The sequence below is a fragment of the Neopelma chrysocephalum genome, unplaced genomic scaffold (assembly GCF_003984885.1).
Source record: "Neopelma chrysocephalum unplaced genomic scaffold, ASM398488v2 Primary Assembly neopelma1_45, whole genome shotgun sequence".
In the NCBI taxonomy this organism is placed as follows: domain Eukaryota; kingdom Metazoa; phylum Chordata; class Aves; order Passeriformes; family Pipridae; genus Neopelma; species Neopelma chrysocephalum.
In genome coordinates, this window is record NW_020897704.1 from 15,279,376 (window position 1) to 15,297,282 (window position 17,907).

The 17,907-nt window shown below is 37.6% G+C and overlaps 1 protein-coding gene across 1 annotated transcript in view; it reads right to left on the bottom strand.

The window, feature by feature from the left end:
* Positions 1-2,228: 2,228 nt before the first annotated feature.
* The window catches only part of SEMA3E (semaphorin 3E), a 133,257-nt gene continuing 117,578 nt past the window's right edge, over positions 2,229-17,907 (bottom strand). Inside the window, exons 13-17 of the mRNA XM_027679478.1 lie at positions 16,932-16,973; positions 13,719-13,885; positions 8,098-8,165; positions 6,494-6,633; positions 2,229-4,007 (exon numbers count right to left, since the gene is read on the bottom strand). Of these exons, the coding sequence (XP_027535279.1) occupies positions 3,555-4,007; positions 6,494-6,633; positions 8,098-8,165; positions 13,719-13,885; positions 16,932-16,973 (870 nt within the window). The 3' untranslated portion in view covers positions 2,229-3,554. The remainder of the gene's footprint in view (positions 4,008-6,493; positions 6,634-8,097; positions 8,166-13,718; positions 13,886-16,931; positions 16,974-17,907) is intronic.

The window sequence follows — 17,907 nt, forward strand, 5'->3', positions numbered from 1 at the left end:
GAAAATTGATTTCCCCAACACTGCCTCCTCCCCTCCCCAGTTACAGGAAAATAAAAGAATAAGAGAAATTCAATAACTCTATAACTACAAAAATTATGTTAATTCAAGCGTTTCTTCAAATATGACTGTTACCTTTACTATTCAGGTAGTTGGGCAATTATTTTTCTCTCTTGCCTGCTTAAAGAGATCTGTTTCATGCTACAAAACAGTGGTGTATAACCTAAAAGCCTATTTTGAGATGTACAAGCCAGGAATTTTACAGCAGATTAGCAATCTGCTGCCTTGATGTCCCAACAGATTCTGAAAGCACAGTAGTTTGTACAAGGTGACAATAATCTCCTTGACAACAAAAGAGCAAGAGCAAAGCAAAGAAAATGTTTAGTCCAAGCAATCTGTCTTTTCCCTCCTCACAAAAGAGGATAGAGTCCAAAGCTTCATCCAAATTGTTGTTTCTCAGTCAATTTCCATCAGTTGGAATCTTCTCAGTTTAAGTGACCATGTTCCACTCTTAAAATACATTCATGCAGCAGATGATGTTCTAATCATAGTTCCCAAAATCTACTTGACGTTTATAGACTAAATCTACTCGTTACCCTGCGCCACAGTTTCCCACTTGGCAACTCTATATGAAGATCCTTCTGTCCTGATCTGTGTTCTCCACTCAGGAAATACCTGGTGAAAGACATCTGTAAATAACATTGTGTGACTGGTGACCTGCATATAATCATACAGTCTGGGGAAAATAAATACTAAGAAATAATAGAGATTATTTCAGCCAAAAATGGTTCTTAATTATATTTATAATTTGACCACTTCATGCACATACAAAATACATCAAACTCATAATGAAAAGAAGCAGACAATGCCCCCCAAATATACAAAGAAGCATTTTAAATAGCATTGTGTACGAGCACATTTGTGCATATCCTTCCAAAATACATAGTCACTCTTTCTCTTCTTCCATAGATGTCAGAGCACTCTTTGAACAAGATCTTGTAGTTCTGAATTCTCACAGACATTGCAACCATGAAACAAACTAGGTGTAAGCTAAAAATTTGAATTTTAAAAGGTAAATAAAGGTGTAATGCAATTCTCCACATGTAGCCACTAAAGGGATGGGGAGCTAAAAATACACTCTGATTAAATCCTGATCTCCATGTCACACGGTTTCCACCAGAAATCTCAGAAAATGAGACACAAAGTTATATTTTTTTAAGATGAGACTGGATGCAGCACTTAGTGCCATGGTCTAGTAACCACGGTGATAGTGGATCAAGGGTTGGACTTGTTGATCTCGGAGGTCCTTTCTAACCAGGCTGATTCTATGATTCTATGAATTGTTCCATGAGGCTGGGATGCTGTCATTCTTTTCTAATAGTTCATTAATGATACATTTGGCACTAGATACTTGCAAATTAATCAAAAAGTAAAAAATAACTCCCATTGATGTTTAAAAGAAGTGGACTCTATAATTTACCAGAAAATTATTTCAATAGTGTTTTAAAATTATGTTTTTTCCATCAAGGATGTCAGTGAGGATTAAGTCAGGGATGCTTGTTCTGCATATGTTCCCTTCCACAGCCTTCAGTGACAGCACTTTCCATATAGCTGCAAACAAACACAGGATCCTAACTGCAACTGAGTTCCATTAAAGTGTCACAGAAAACTGAATTCATCCAGTCTCCTCTATCAGATCAAAGTTAGCAACTGCATAGATTCATGCAAGGATTTGCAGAGTGTCTGGTCCCATCTCTTAGACAGATGTTCTAGACAAACAAAGTGCAAACTCTCAGACCACCTGATTTTCTTAACAGGCTGATGGAAAGATCTAACTGCTGCTACGCCCACACAAGGTGATAACACTGTTTTCCTCATACTCCAGTTGCTGACAGTGTACCCATGGGCTCTTTTGAAGCACCGGAACAGTCTCTACTCCCAGAGAAGCACAGCAGAGCTCCCTTGTCCTGACAGCAGCTGTGAGCTCCTCTTACAAACAGCCTGTTTGGAAAACAACACTGGCTTAGCCCTGCATTTGTTAACATAGCAAACCACAAATCTCTGTTATCCAGGCTGTTAATTTCCACTGTTTCCTGATTAGGAGTTGAAGCTTTTTGGAGCTGATGAATCCCTTGTATCAGCTTAGCTATTTCCATTACTGGCATCATATTCTCAATTTAGGAATTAAGTAATTTGTGACTCATTTGTGTTTATAACTTCCTTATCTTTCCTTTTTTTTTAAATTTCCAATAAAAAAAATCCAATATACATTTCATATTGTAATATAGATTTCTCAGGTAGTGAAATACTAGTTTTTGTGCATTTTCTGCATCTGTTTTTTTGTACTTAAAGAAAGAAAGATTTTTTTTTTTTTAATAGTGAGTCTTGAAAGACCTAGATTGTAAGCAACTTAGTTCTTTTGATCTCCCCTGGTATCACTCACAAGAGCAGCAAAGCAGCCCTTTAGATCAGAGATAACATATCAGATCTACGTGGAGTAGATCCTGAAACTATCGAAACACAGCTGCATAATGCTATTCTTGCTTTTAATCTACATTCTAACTTTTTATGACTGCATTTTACCCCAAAAGCACATTAACAACATATAGCATCACTTACTTTAAATGCTGCCTTTCCAGTATAAATGACTTCCAACACTTCCTTCTAAATCTGTGGGTTTAGCACATGGAGACTAGAAGTGTCTGCTGAAAACAAACCAGCTGTGGATCTCGATAATACTTCTCTGCTTATACACATTTCTTCAGTAAATGAATTTTAGTATCAGGTTTTGCTTTTTTTTTTTTGCCACAAGAGGGCGATCCTTTAATTCGTGTCATCACTAATGCAATGTACTAGACACAAGATGGACTCGTTTTCTATCTAAACCATTATTTCGACTTCTTATATAGATAAATTGACGAATTTCATTCTGTCTGTGTTCTCAGCATGCATGTGACTGACATCAAGTTACTAGGCAATGTTATTTACCTGTGAGAGCACATTGCACTCCATAAATGATTGATATGAACAAAAATTGTGGGAAGTAAATAGGATTTCCCTTCATTACCTTTAGAAATAGCAATACACTATATTAACATAATTCATTGTTCTCAGTGATAAACTCAGACAGGTCACAATCAAAAGGAAAGATCTGAAGACGTGCCATTTTCAGAAGCATGAGAAATTTGTGAAACAAAGAAATGTGTTATACTTTTCATCCATTTGTGAATGCTCAGCTATTTGAATTTATTAAATATGCCATCATGTGCAACAATATACAGCACAAGCACGGTCCACACAGGAGACTGATTCAAGCACTCAAAGTCTGAAGATTGTCACGTCCTCCCTAATGCATTGACTTAGAACCAAATAGCCGAGAAGATTTTGTTTAAAATGCTTCTAAACAGTCATTGTGTGTACAATATAACTTACCATAGCATTTTTTTTCAGTCCCAATATTTTATATATATAAACCTGTGTAATTTACTCAAATCAAGACTGATTTCTCCCTCTTACTTAAGTCCTTTTGCTCAGAAACAGTGGATGGATTTTGTCCATCAAGAGTCAGCTATGTTCCTGGGCAACCGGTAATGCTCTGATCTGATCCTTGCCTTCTTCTCCTGAGGGTTGGCATATTTCCACTTGGATGGAGACATTTTCAGCTTTTTTCTCTTCTTATCTGTACACCACACTTTTTCACAGTATTCTTCCACCCTCTGGAAGTTGCTGTAACCTATTAGTTGAAGAAATTCCTTGTACCATGGCTTTGATGCCTGAGGTATACTGCTCTGCATTGGACATGGCATTTTGTGAGGTATCTCCTCCTCATAGTCTTTATTGAACATTTCATCTACACGTTCTTCCTCGACTACTTCCAGGGTGATTTTCCTGACAGTGTGAACAATGCTGTGTTCCACTGTCTGACAAAAATAAGTCCCTGCATCCAGACGATGGAGCTTCAGGAATAAAAGTCCAAGGTCCATTTTGATTATTCTGTCATCTGTCTTCACCTGAAAAAAAAAAATTGATGCAGTTATACAGCATAGGGCTTTGCTATTACATTAGACCAGTGCAGTTATTTCTGAACTGTACTTTCATGAATCTCATATTAAATTCTGAGAGGAAGATTAGAGATCCACAAACCTTTAATTCACAGGACTTTCTTATAGCAAAAATATTTACTTGAAGTAAAGAAGAGATAGAGCTGTGAAAGGAAAGCAGTCTAAAGAATCTGGACATCATGGAAAAACATACAGGGGAGCAGACAGTTTCCCGTTTTCCCAGCATGGCTTAGTCACTTGTGGCTAAATCACAGAGGGAAATAAATTAGAAACACACAAATAATCTACTGGATGGAAAACAAATGGGCATTTGCCAGCTGATCTGTGATAAGTGTTGTTGTGAATTCTCTTATATACTGGCATGTTTGGACCGCTGTGATCTTAAGCCTCTATTCTGAGTCTGGTGTTTAAGTTCCCCCTACAGCTCCCCAGGGCCAGGTTGATGACTACGAGGATTTCTGAGATGATGGTGAGTAAGGAGCACTGAGTTGTCTAATCCAGGAGCAGAAGTGTCCAGGAGAATGATATTTTCAGTTTTTTATTTAACAATAAGGTGATGAATTTAAGCAGAAGTACTGGGTGATGAGGGGATCAAGAGCAGCCCCAAAGAGAAGGACTTGGGGTACTGGGGGATGAGAAATTGGGTGAAAGCCAGCCAGGTCCACTTGCAGCCCAGGAAGCCAACTGTATCCTGGGCTGCATAACCACAATAGTGTGTCCAGCTCTGAGGTTCCCAGTACAAGATAGGCATGGACCTGTTAGAGTGGGCCTGGAGGAGGGTCACAAAACTCAACAGAGGAATGGAGCACCTCTCCTATGAAGAAAGACTGAGGGAGCTGGGGTTCTTCATCCTGGAGGAGGAGACTGTGGGGAAACCTTATTGTGACCTTTCACTACTTTCAGAAAGTTGGGGACTTCTTACCAGGCCCTGTAACAGTACAGGGGCAATGGTTGTAAACTGAAGGAGGGTAAAATTTAGATTGGACAAAAACAAAACATTTTTTTACTGTGAGGGTAGTGAGACACTGGCACACGTTGTCCAGAGAGGCTGTGGATGCCCTGTTCCTGGAAGTGTTCAAGGTGAGGTTGGATAGGGCTTTGAGCAACCTGGTCTAGTGGAAGATGTCCCTGCCATAGGCAGGGTGTTTGGACTAAACAATCCTTAGAGGTCCCTTCTAACCCAAACTATTCTACGATTGTATGATTCTACCATTCTGCTACTTTTTGCTTTTCTTTGTCTTTTTCTAATGACCATGTGGTTATTCAGGTTAAATGGAATAAATTTCAGGGGGAAATATTAAAACAAATATTTTAATGAGATTAGAAATTAGAGTCTCTTCAAATTTACACTTATGGTGTCCATTGTCTAGTGGGTCTAAAGGGATGTGTATATACATCCTCGCCACCTCACAGTTCATCACTTCCTTGAAAGACTTGACTAATAGTTCAGTTGTAAAAATGTTTGTGGATAGATAGGGATCTTCCAGCTAAATACACGAGGAATTGCCAAGTGTGAAAAACCATGTAGAGATTAGGGACTTGGACAAAACTTTGGGCAAAAAAATGTGCCAGAAATAGAGATGACAATCATTTTGCTTAAATTTACATATTTAAAGCAGAGTGTGTCATCCTTGGATATTTTTATGTACAGTGGTTTGCTAGTAACTTTGTACCTGACCAAAAGGTGATACCACTGGCTGTAACTGCAACATCATCTAGTCTGACTTCAAAGGCAGCCTACATCCACTAGCTCCTAGGTAGATGTTTTTATCATAAATGTCCATATTTTCTGTCAGGGGAGTTCCATTGCAGAGATCTGCAGATGTCTATGGCTAAGCCTGGGTTTCACATTTGCAGTAGAGCCCAGTTGCTAGGCAGTAAGGCAACTATCCTTATCCTTTGGTAGTCCAAGGCTTTTCTACCTATGTTCTTCCGCATACTAAGTGGGGATAGATACAGTGATGTGTATTAGAGAAGTATTGAGGAGTAAATATATTAACACTTATGGAGCATTTTCCTAATAGGAAAATATATCTAAAAGAGGCAGAGAATCCACCAATACTCATTTGCAGAAGATTCTGTAATGTAACAGGTGAGGCAGTAGGAATGAATGGATGTTAAGCTAGATTAACATTGGAAGCAATATGTTCATATTTCCTCCCTGCAATAACATACCAAGAAAAGTGGCAGATTCTCTTTTGTTTTGAGATCTTAAGTAAGCTTCACCACGTTTCTAAAATCTACATTCAAGATGCTAAATGCAAACACCAGATGAAATTCTCAGGTCTATTAATTCAAGAGACCAGACGAACATAATGATTTTCCCTGACACACATACATTTCAGCAACTGGTGACAGGCCTTTCAGTGAAGATGTAATATTCCTAACAGCAGGCTTTTTTACTGAAATAAAGATTAGTATATAAGAATATTTACCTCTTCCTTCTTAGTTTCGTGTGCTCGCTGGACAAGCCAGATTACTTTTGCTTGTAAGGTCCGAGGAGTGCACTCCAAAAGGGTGCTGTTGTACTCTATTCCATAAACAAGTCGCTCCTCAGTCTTCTCCAGGACTTCACCTGGAAGGAAAACAAACGTTTCAAAAATGTGTTACTGCAAATACTTGTTACATTCCATATTCGGGATATATTTCCTTTTAAGAGTGAAGCTTGATTCATACCCAATCAGATAGTGACTGAAAAGTAATGTCTAGTGAAGATCTGACCTACTAAATAAATATTCCCATCATCCCAGGCTTTCACAGCATCTGACCAAATTGTGCCATGATTCACCTAAGATTATACACAGAGAAACAGATCTCAGCCTTCCACACTGTTAATTGCTTGAGCCTGGTTCTTATGAATAGTTAATTTAATTTTCACTCAGTGAAACAGGAGGATTCAATATATGTTTAAATATAATAAATAATTCAATTTTTTTAGGAGTACAAATGAGAGTACGTAACCTTTTGGAAAATGAAACTCTGAAAAACTATAAATACTCTAACCAATATTATACATATCCATGTTACACATGAGTAAAATGAAAGTATAGTTTTGGCCCAAGGGTGCTAATAAAAACAAGGTGAGTGAATTTAATCAAAACTCTGTTTGTATTTTAAACTTGCTGAATAATTAGTATTTCATATTGGGATATACTTTTCCAAAATGTACTATATCCTCCAATAGGCTTTAATTTTAACAAAGCTTTCTCACGTAAAATATCTATCTAATATTTAATATTTAAAATATTGTTTCTCTGGTTATCTTTCTAGAATAACCTCTTATAGTTTATTTCTTTTCCTCTATCAATGTATTGTGTGTTATCCTGCAAAATACTAAGGATATCCAGGCAATTGTTTTCTCTCTGTTTTGTTTTTCCCAATACCAGTGTTTGAAATCATCACTTTCCAAGGTTTGGACAACAGCATTAGACACAGTAATCTATCTTTTTCTCTGTTTTCTTTTTTTTTTTCTTTTTGGTGCATGGGTTTTCGTTTTTGTTTTCATTTGTTTGTTTGTTTGTGTGGGGTCTTTTGTTGTTGTTGTATGGTTGGTTGGTTGGTTTTGTGGTTTTTTTTTGTGTATTTGTTTGTTTGTTTGTTTGTTTGTTTGTTTTTTAAAGCAGAAATCTTGATAATATTCATAAATACACATTTTGTTCTAGCATGTGATTGCTCATGTCTTCAATTCTGGCTAAGTGTCCTGACATTATTTCATATCCATTTCAGGATGCAGTCCTGTTGTTTCTTATACTTGTTCCATCTTTATGTTTTTTTTCTCTTCGAAGCCATTGAGATTCATTATCCACACCTTTAGTCTGAATATCAGTGCTGCCTGCACATGAACATTATGGGATGCACCTGAAACAGTAAATTCTTAGACCTGGATGGTGTGGGCTCATCCCCAAAACCCTTATAACACTATTGAAATACACCAGTAAAAAAGCTCAGGTGGGATCATGGTCTGGCTCATACTCTTGGCAAAATCTATGCTGTCTGTTCCAGACATTTACTAGCAATTTGTAAGTGTTGAATAGATTACCAATGAACTGCTGGCCAAAGCACTGCTGCGCTGCATTTCCATGCCGAACATCTTGTCTGCGGAAACGTCTGGAGGGAAAAAAATGGAATTATTTGAGAGAACATGTTTAGCTTACATACTGTTGGGTTATGCTAAAGTGGCATTAGTTATAAACATAAGGAGTTAAATCTTGCTTGCTATAAAAAATTAACATTGTTGTGAGAAGTGCTCATTTATACATCGGCATTTTCTCTCTACTCAACCTACTGGGAATCACGTCTGAAAAAAAGAAACACATTTGTCTGGAGAAGAGGTACAACTGTGTATCCAGTTTATACATAACTACACAGATGTTATAAATAGCAAAACAAGATCCTTTGAACCAACTGGACATCATTCAGTCAAAGGGACCTTTATCCTGTATTTTGGTTCTCTCTCTCTCTTTGGTTTTAATTTAGAACAGTTTCCCATGTATGTGAATGGTAGTTCTTTTAATCTTCACTCTTGTGTTATTTTTTTTTTCACTTGTGAATCTCAAAGCAAAGAGGAAATACTTTATTTTATTACATCTTTGTAACAGACAGTTACTAAGCTCATTTTTCTCAACAGAGAAACAGACAGGTTCATGATTTGCCCATGTCTAGAAAGCAAACTAGTGGCAGAACTGTAGTCAGAACCTGGGAGCCCTGGTTGTCACCTGGAAATATTGCAAATGTTTTTGAGAGAAAAATCAGTCTGATTTTTGAGGTTTGCGTTTTTTATAGGTATTTACAGAAAAAATGAAAACCATGATTGTGCTTTTATATGGATTTTTTTACCTCTGAGTGTCCTGATAAATAAGATTAAGATTGCTTACTTGGGAAATAAAAGAGCTTATTGGAATGCTATACCTTGCCAGATGTAGTATGTTCTACAACCTGAAATTTAGTTCTACTAAGGATACTTTTCCTATATTTGCATAAAGGGTAATTCTACACTGTATTGCCAATGCCATACATAACAGATTAAGAGAAAAAATATGCAGTGCAGCAAATCTTACACAGCAGGCATGTATGCAGTATAAATTATAGAAACAAGCAAAGCCAAAGAGGTCTGTTATCTTTCTATTTACTACTGAAGTAATTTTTCTCTCCGGTGCTGAGTGAACACAAACAGAATTTTTATTTGGCACAAATAGAATTTACTGGAACCACGTAGATTTACACTATTTGAAGATCTTGTCCATAGATGTTACTCATCACATTTCCAACCTGGCAGTAGACACTGATTCTTTTCCAAGTTCTGTCACCCATATGGACTCCTGATCCAGGAGTGCTGCTGGACCAAGAGTTCAGCTTTAACCTCTACCGATATTCAGAGCAGAACCAATGTTTTGCCATTGTTTTTTTTCAGGGGAATCTGCAAATTCAGTGGGGCCTTTTAAGAAGAAATTCTAAAAATACATGCATGCTATTAAACAAAAATGGAGATTCTGAGGTAGCAACTGGGCTTTATCATAGCCTGGGAGTTGTCATTGCAATGTATGGATGCTGCAGTCATGTCTACTGATAACTCTGCAAGGTGTCGATGCTGAATAATGTTGCTATCAGGTTTGCATGTCTGTGTAAACAAATTGCTCAAAACAGACATTGTCTTGCACAGATATACATAAACTCTATAGGATATGCATTAGCCTTGAAAAAAACAAACAAGAAAACGCTGCTGCTGCCAGGCCCAGCAGCCCTATCTAGCAGGAACTGGACAGGTAGCAGGCATGTTCTATTCAGTCTGCAGTTCCTTATGATCCTTGTCCAGCTAAAAAAATCCTAGCCTTGTAAAATGGGATTATTTCTCCAGCTATCAGAACCATTCAAGAAAAAGAAATGTTTGTTTGATGGAATTTCGCTGTTGTGAGTGTGAAGACTGGGGAAGATACATTTACCAGTGCCTTCACTTGCTTCTTTCCTGAGGAGAAAGGAAAAATGGGATGAGTCGCTGCAAAGGAGGGAGATGGTGGGAGATAAACTCATTTCACAAATACTGACATAAGCCTGTTTTTTTTTCTTAGAAATAATTTTATTCAGAATTCCATGAATAACAGAGTACCAGGTAATCCCTGTGATAAACTACTATAAGCAATTTTCAATGATTAGAAAATGTATTGAATGTATGAAAGTTCCTTTTGCGATCTATAATTTCATGAATTTAGACTGCAGTCTGTAACTCTGTGCTTTCAGGAACTTATCAAAAATTATTTGCAAGAAAAGAATACACTGGTCATCACCATCACCATCATTTTCATGATCCTTTATTATTTCCCAGGAATGGATGAGGCAAAGTTGAAAAGTCTCAAGGAGAAAATACACCACTGCAGTTTGCATAAGTAAATCAGCAGACTGTGTACTTGCTGGTGAAGTGGTTGATGGAGAAAGAGGCCAGAGAGGGAGAGGAGGCAGGGGAGTGACTGTCAGCTTCTAAAAATTAGCTAAAGAATCACACTAGATCCAAGCTCAAAGGCATTTTAAAATTACTTCAGCCCTTTTTCAGCCTAGACAGTGAGCTGGCAGAGCAAAGAATCTCACTTGTAGAATTTAGTGCTTATTTAGATCAAAACTGAACCTGTCTAAATCAGACTGTAGAGGTAATAGTGAACTAAAGCATTTCTGGACCTATACTTTCTCAAGTGCACTTCATGAAATTTAAATGCAATAGAAATTCCTTCTGGTATCTGAAATATTTGCAGTATGCAGGAGCCATACATCTGTAATTACAATGGAATCGGGGTGTGCTGTGCTCCTAGGATCAAGATATGAGATTTTGGACTCAGTTTTTATTTGTCTTTAATTAAATCCTACATTTAATTAATTTTATCCAGGCTATGCATGTACAAGGAATTATAAGAAAGACTTTCATGATTTGAAAAATTAGTCCCAGATGTCAAGCAGAGGGTTTTTCTATTTATACTTCACTTCTCTTTAAATCCTTTACATGCCTTAGTTTACAGATTTCTATTTAATGTTTCTCTAAACACTTGTTATACCTTGGAGGCATTAGGATTTAAAGCAGATAGCATTTGGATCAAACTGGGGAGGACACACTGTACATCCCTGCCTCAGTTCAACTCTTCATCAGTAGAACTGGAATTAAAAAGAGAGCTTTGAGTAGTGCTCTTACTCACCAGCAGCACTGCTCTTACAAGTCAAAAGTCCACCTAAATATACAGTATGAGGGTCACATTTGAGCAAATAGAGGTGGTGTTAAGGCCAGCTCAAGTGTGTTGTAACGTAAGGCACAGCTCCATGAGTCCCAATGAAGGGAGGGATGTCAGGAACATGTGAAACCACTGCTCTCCAATGCCCATTGCACTCACATTACAGGTACCACCATGTACAGCTTGAACAGGAATCTAGAGTCCTGGACAAGGCCAGATTAATATATGAATGCTCTGGGATGTGGCATTAATTCTGTCTGGAGTCCAAGGAAGCCATGGCAGGGTTATCAGCTGCTCAGTGCCACTTGGTATCAGAAAACTCCAAGTCTACCAGGACCTGCCTTTTCCAGCAGTGCTCCTCACCTAGTACCTGATGGGAAGCAACTTAAAGCAAGTTCCCAACATGCTCCAAGTAGCTCTCCTGTCTCCCTATGTACCACACAGCTAGAGTAAGCTCTTAAATTAAGAATGCTCTGAGCTTCAGCTATGAGTTAAAGTGAACAAAGCAAATGCCATCTGTGCCTCTCAACATTGTTAGTCTTGCTGGCTCTTCCCCAAACTCTTACATGTAAAACAAGTTTTGCAGACTTCAAGAACATTCAATTGAGTGCAAATCCCTTCTCCACCACTGCAGTGCTTATCTCAAGAGAAGGAAGGTGATAGCAACAGCATTTTCTTCTTTTAGAGACTGACCTGCTGAATGTCGGGGGCACAAGGCACAGGAAGGTGCCTGGGGTGCTGCCCGTATCACTCAGCCCTGGATAAATGCGTGTGTCAGGGGACTTAAAGGCTGCTGCTCTGGAAATTGTCTTACACAAAAAATATGCTAAACATGTACAACAGAGTTCAGGGCTGAGTGATTTTCTCTTATCTTTTCTTGGACAATAAGTGGTCTGTAGAACAACGTAAATGGTGATACTGTTAGCAGGCTAGCAGGCTGCTGGGAGATTTTTAAAGCCCTCCTTTCCTCAAATGAATCATTAGATGAGTAACCCGTATGCTTTATAATTATGATAATTCAATTTCTACTTATACTGTAGGACATTAATCTCCCCATCCTACTATATAACTGCTCATCTTTCTTAATCTGGGGCCCGAAAATTTTAACCAGACTCATCTCATGCTAAGCAGACAAACGTAGCCCACTATTTCCCTTTAGGTCTATTTGCAAGAGGCATGAGAAGACTATGCAATCCTGCTTGTAAAAGTGGTGTACATTTGCTGCTTGGTTTAACGTATATCTTTGTGCAGTAAATGGAAGAGATTCTTAATTATGCTGAGTCATAGATTGTGATTCTCATTTTTACTTTTTAATGTGCCTTATTCAAAAAATCATGTTACTCAAGGTAACATGACTATTTTAATTATATTTTAGAAAAATCTACATAAATGTGTGTTGGGCCTGGCTATTATCAGCCTGCATTTATTTGAGTGCATCCAGGTTCATGGAAAGATAAGATGTGCAGAACCAAAAAAAAAAAATGCCTTCCTGGTTTTCCTTAAGAAACAATCACACATTTGGGATACTATGACTTGGTTTTGACTGAACCACCTCCACTAGTTTTCAAAAATCTCCTTGGAAGTTACTCAATTCATTGTAATCCTTGCAGACCTTGTAGGTCTAATTTATACTTAAGCATATATTTGCAGAACCAGCAATTGCAAAAAAAGCCACAGAAAGAATTATACATTACAAAAATTTTGCTCACTCAGGTTAGAAATTACTCTATTTAGGTGGCAGAGATGACTAAGTTTTGTAAAATGGTCTGGATTAAAACATGCGTGTTCCAGAAGCTTTATTTGTGTAGCTGAATTGCAGAACCTGGGTTTGAGAGGTAAGAATACAGGAAGGACTGAAGGCTAAGAATCATGAATAAGTGAATGTTGATAGAGAGGAATAGCCTCCCCAAGGGAAGAATTAAAGCACCTAAGTTGTTTTTGTGCTTTGAACTGGCCTCTAGAGTAACTTGCCTTTCAATTTACTGCAAAAAGCCTAACCCAAACCTTAGCTTTTGCAGAAACACTGGTTTGACTTTGGCTGGCGAAGGTATTTGACTATTAACACAGATTCTTCTTTACTTTTTTTTTTTAGAAATTCTATTATATATGTTATTGCAGTGTTATATACTCGTTGTATAATACATGTTGTAAAGCACCTTTTCTCTGAACATGAAAAGATGCATAAGGAAATTAAAGCTTGTTTACAATGCAATGTAAATAATTCCTAAGTGACTTAGCTTTGTTCATAACAGTATTCCTGGTACTGCATTTTATGCCATCCTGTGCATTTGGCTACTTGCAATCCCCTAAGGTTGTGCTAATAAATTAGCAGCTGACATCTCACTGTTCAGTTACTTGTATGAGGGGGAGATATGACGTACTTTGTGTTGCAGTAGGAACTGCTTATGCAGATATTTTGCAAAAGGTGTATCGAAAAAGCAGCAGGTCTCACCTCTTTGCCTGCATTCCTGTGGGATAGTAGCGGGAGCAGGAGATCCCGTCCCAGGCACAGTAGGGATCCCGGGCGAGGCAGCAGTCAGCACAGGCAGTGCCATACATGTCACACTGGTGGAACTTCACCTGTGCTATGACTGACTTGGAGCCAACATAGAGCTGTTGCTGCAAAAAATACACAATATAAGATTAAATTCTAGAATTTCCACTAGAACTTCTGTTACCAATGCAGTTATTAAAAAATGTTAGATTTATCCTTGCTTGCCAGTTGTGCATCCAGCCTGTGCCCTGAGGGAGGCACAGTTACTCTGTAGAAGAATATCTGATTACAGATTAAACTCTCCTACATGAGGACAGAGAAACAGAAAGAAGGTAAAATGAACAAGTTTGTTTTGGCATTTCCTTGCTTCTGAACTTTCAGCTTTGTAAGCTTTGTGTTTGAATAGGCAGGGGTTTACGTTTCTTTCTCTTCCTCAAGATATTTTCCAACGCCTCCCTCTTCACTTCTCTGTCACCTAATTGATCTGCAAAAAAATCCCCTAACACAAAAAAAGACTTTAAACAAAGAAGTTCAAATATGCAGGAGTTAAAAGCAAACTCAATTTTAAAATGGGAGTTTTCAAGTAAATTTAACTCTTGATGTGGCTACTTAAAATATGGTCACACATTTACATGCACAGTAGTAGAGAGATTTTTTTTCCTGTTGTGCAGTCTTTTCTTACAAATTAATCAGTCACTATCTACTTCTTTAATGTTTATTTGTAAGGTTTGGGGTTCTTTTTAGGATTAGTATAAATGAATCTTCTGAGTTCACATAAATGTCCTTTTCAAATCAAATGACAGGTGATCAAAACATTACTTCAGATGCTGGCACAATAAATTCAGAAAAAAATAGCTTATATTTACAAGAATTTGAGAAAAAGTCTTGTCATTAATGAAGGTAAATTGACTGAACACAGAAACATGCAGTGTGGACTGCAATAGAAACTACTTATGTACAGCTCACTTCCACAGTTTTACCAGTCAGAAAAGGGATTCCTAAACTGTGCATATCCTAATGGCCAAACTAAGTCCATAAATCCCACTCTTTGACCAAGCTTTCAAAATCTGTTATTTTAAAATTACTTAACTCTGGAAAATACTGACAGCTCATTTAGGCTATCACAAGACACAAATTTTAATCCAGATAGTTCATTCTTGTTCCTAATTACATCTCTTATATCTGTTTAGATCACAAAATTTAACAGTCAGAGATGCCAGGGGAAGAAACTAGGAGAGGCTGGTAACAGCAGTGCTTGAAGAATTTTTCTGCTGAGATAAACCAGATGATAGTAGCAGGAACTCAACCTGCCAACTGGAATGAAGAAGAAACCTAGGATACTTGTTTTAGGGGAATTCTTTGTCTGCAAAGGCTGCATTGTGGTTGTCCCAGAAGACATGAACAACACTTTCAATGAGACATATGAGATGAGATTTTCTCTTTCATCTTTTAGCAGAGGTAAAGGCATCTCTAAGTCTTGGTTCATTGGAGGAGGGCAAAAAAGCAGCTGATATCTGGCCAACCGAACATCAAAGAAGCACATTCTTTCCCAGTTTCTGCTGGGATAAGTAGCTCAGCCCTGAAATGTGATATTTTATTGTACCATGACTTGGTGAAGACTGGTCAGTGTTATAAGGATATTGAGACATAGTCAGCAAGGAGATCTCCACAGGCTCAGTCACTCTGAGTTGGAAGGAGACCAGCCAAAATAAAGGTACACAAATTTTTTCACATGTAGTCAGCTAAGTTATATTTCTGCTGATTTTAAAGACAAAATGACTTGGTGCCAGCCCTGTCCCTAACATATATTCCAACATTTAATTGTCCTCAGTATCAGAAAACTGTATTCCATTTCAAGAATAAGTTTATCTACATTCAGCAAGCTGAACTTGGTTATTAGTCTTGTATTGTTTTATCATCAGTGTTCAAGAATCCCCACACAGTAGGAAGTCACTTCACATGGTAAAATATATATCTGGCTCTCCTGTTCTCACTCAGTTTTTCTCTTTGATATCTTGAAAAAGTTAAGCTACTTTTACTTCTCATAAGAATTTTTGTTCTTCAACCACTGGATTGCTTTGGTGGCTTTCCCACAATTCTCTCCAGATTTTCCAGATATATCTTGAATTAGTGGAGTTAGCAGCCCTCTTGGAAGATGGATGTAATGGAAGAATGCTACTTCATTTTTTTATAAAGCATCTCCTTTTTACTCTTCCAACATAATCCTTTTACCATGACAATTGAGAGTTAAAGGTAAGGCAATTATCTGAAATGACACTGCCTCTTTCTCCAAATGATTACTTAGGTGCAGTGTTAGACACTCTAGTCTCCAGAGCTGCTTTCACAGTCCCTGGAAAAAGATTCATGCAGGAAATAACTCAGAATACTTAGACCCAAGATCCTCCTCTGAATCACCATCAGAGGATTTTGTCTTTCTGCATTACCTACAGGAAGAATGTAAGTTGGCTAGACACCAAAACTGAAATAATCTTTTGGGGCGCACTCACGCCTCCTATTAATGCAATTGTCATCCTTTGTTACTTCTGTTTCACTGTGTTTATGTGCACCCATATTACACGGGATGTCTAACATTAAGATATAACTATCCTCAAGTATTTATTATGGCTTCATGCTGAGATGATACGATGACATAGTATGGGTAAGAATCTACCCGCAAGAGTTATAAACTGGGTGTTTGTTTTAGCAGAAACTAGCAGAAACTCAAAAGGGACTCAGATCCAAACAGCCCTACTGGGCAACTGACTATGTGGGAGAACCAACAAGGCTTTTTTTGCACTTACATCCCCCTGGGCTGAAATCTGTCTGCATTTATCAGAAAGGAACTTTTCTGTGAGTTGCCATATTCACCAAGCTAATCCCTACTGTGATTACTATGACAGTAACTCATGAAACAGATTGGGGTTTATGTGCTTTGATATGCATGATAGTGTAAACTAAGGATATTTAACATTAGAAATGAAAAACATGAGTGCTTTATAACGGAACAGAGCAGATAACCACAAGTTTATATTACAGGATTACATGTATCCGACCAGATCTCATTATAGATGATGTACATCCATCAATCTATCTATGCATCTATTTCTGTACCATTTACAGCTTCATTACACTGAATCACAATTTCACATTTCAAACTTGTCAAATACTTACCCTTTTTGAAGAGATTTCCATAGAAATAATAGGAACTGGCATCTAAAAAATAGGAAATATTTGCTTGCTTAGAAAAAAGAATGTCTTTTTGCTATGACAATAAATTAGGTAAAATAGCATTGATATTTACTTACTACATTCAGCTTTGCAAGATACTTTTACTTCCTTTATGGAAAGTGTGAGGAAATTGTGACTTTCAAATGTATTACATTAAAAGAGTTCATTTAAAAACAACCAGCCAACACTTAATTCAGGATTATCAGAGCTACAGGAACACTACAATTTCCCTGTCAAACATGACATTAGCTCTTGCCACCACTGAATCCCTTTTGTCCTACTTGAGAGTGATAAGTGGAGTGTTCTTTATAACAAAACATTCAATGAAGATAAGATAAAAATAGCAGGAATTCCTTCTTTTACCATTGTCCTCTCTGCCCTCTGCTCAGATTTCCTGGAGCAAGACATAGCCCCTAATAGGTCTATTGAAAACAAACTTTATCAAGAGGGGCAAATTCTGTGATTTCTCTCCCCCCTCCCCCTGCCAGGAAACAAGTCAATAGTTACTCTGCCTAAATGCAGGTACCAGATTTAAATGTCTAACTTTTGATGTCAGATTTTCCCTATAGTTTGAAGTAGCTTAGCCTCCTGCTTTATGTGGCTATTGTGACCTGACATGAATGCTGACTAAGAGAATTTCATTATATTAGCTTTGTCATATATCAAACACTGAGCTTTAATCAGGTTATCCTTAAGCAGAATGGAGTTTTGCCTCACTGGGACTTAGGTTTGCCCACTGTAGAGACAGATTAACTGATTCAGTCTTTCTGAGGATTGGGCTGTTTCTATCTGGACCTCATTTAAGTTTCCAAGGTTTTAGCAGGCACATTTTCATGTGTACAGTTATCCTCTTTTAATTACTTACTTGGATGTGAGGGAAAATGAAATAAAATGCAAGAAGTTTCTAATTAAAAGTCAC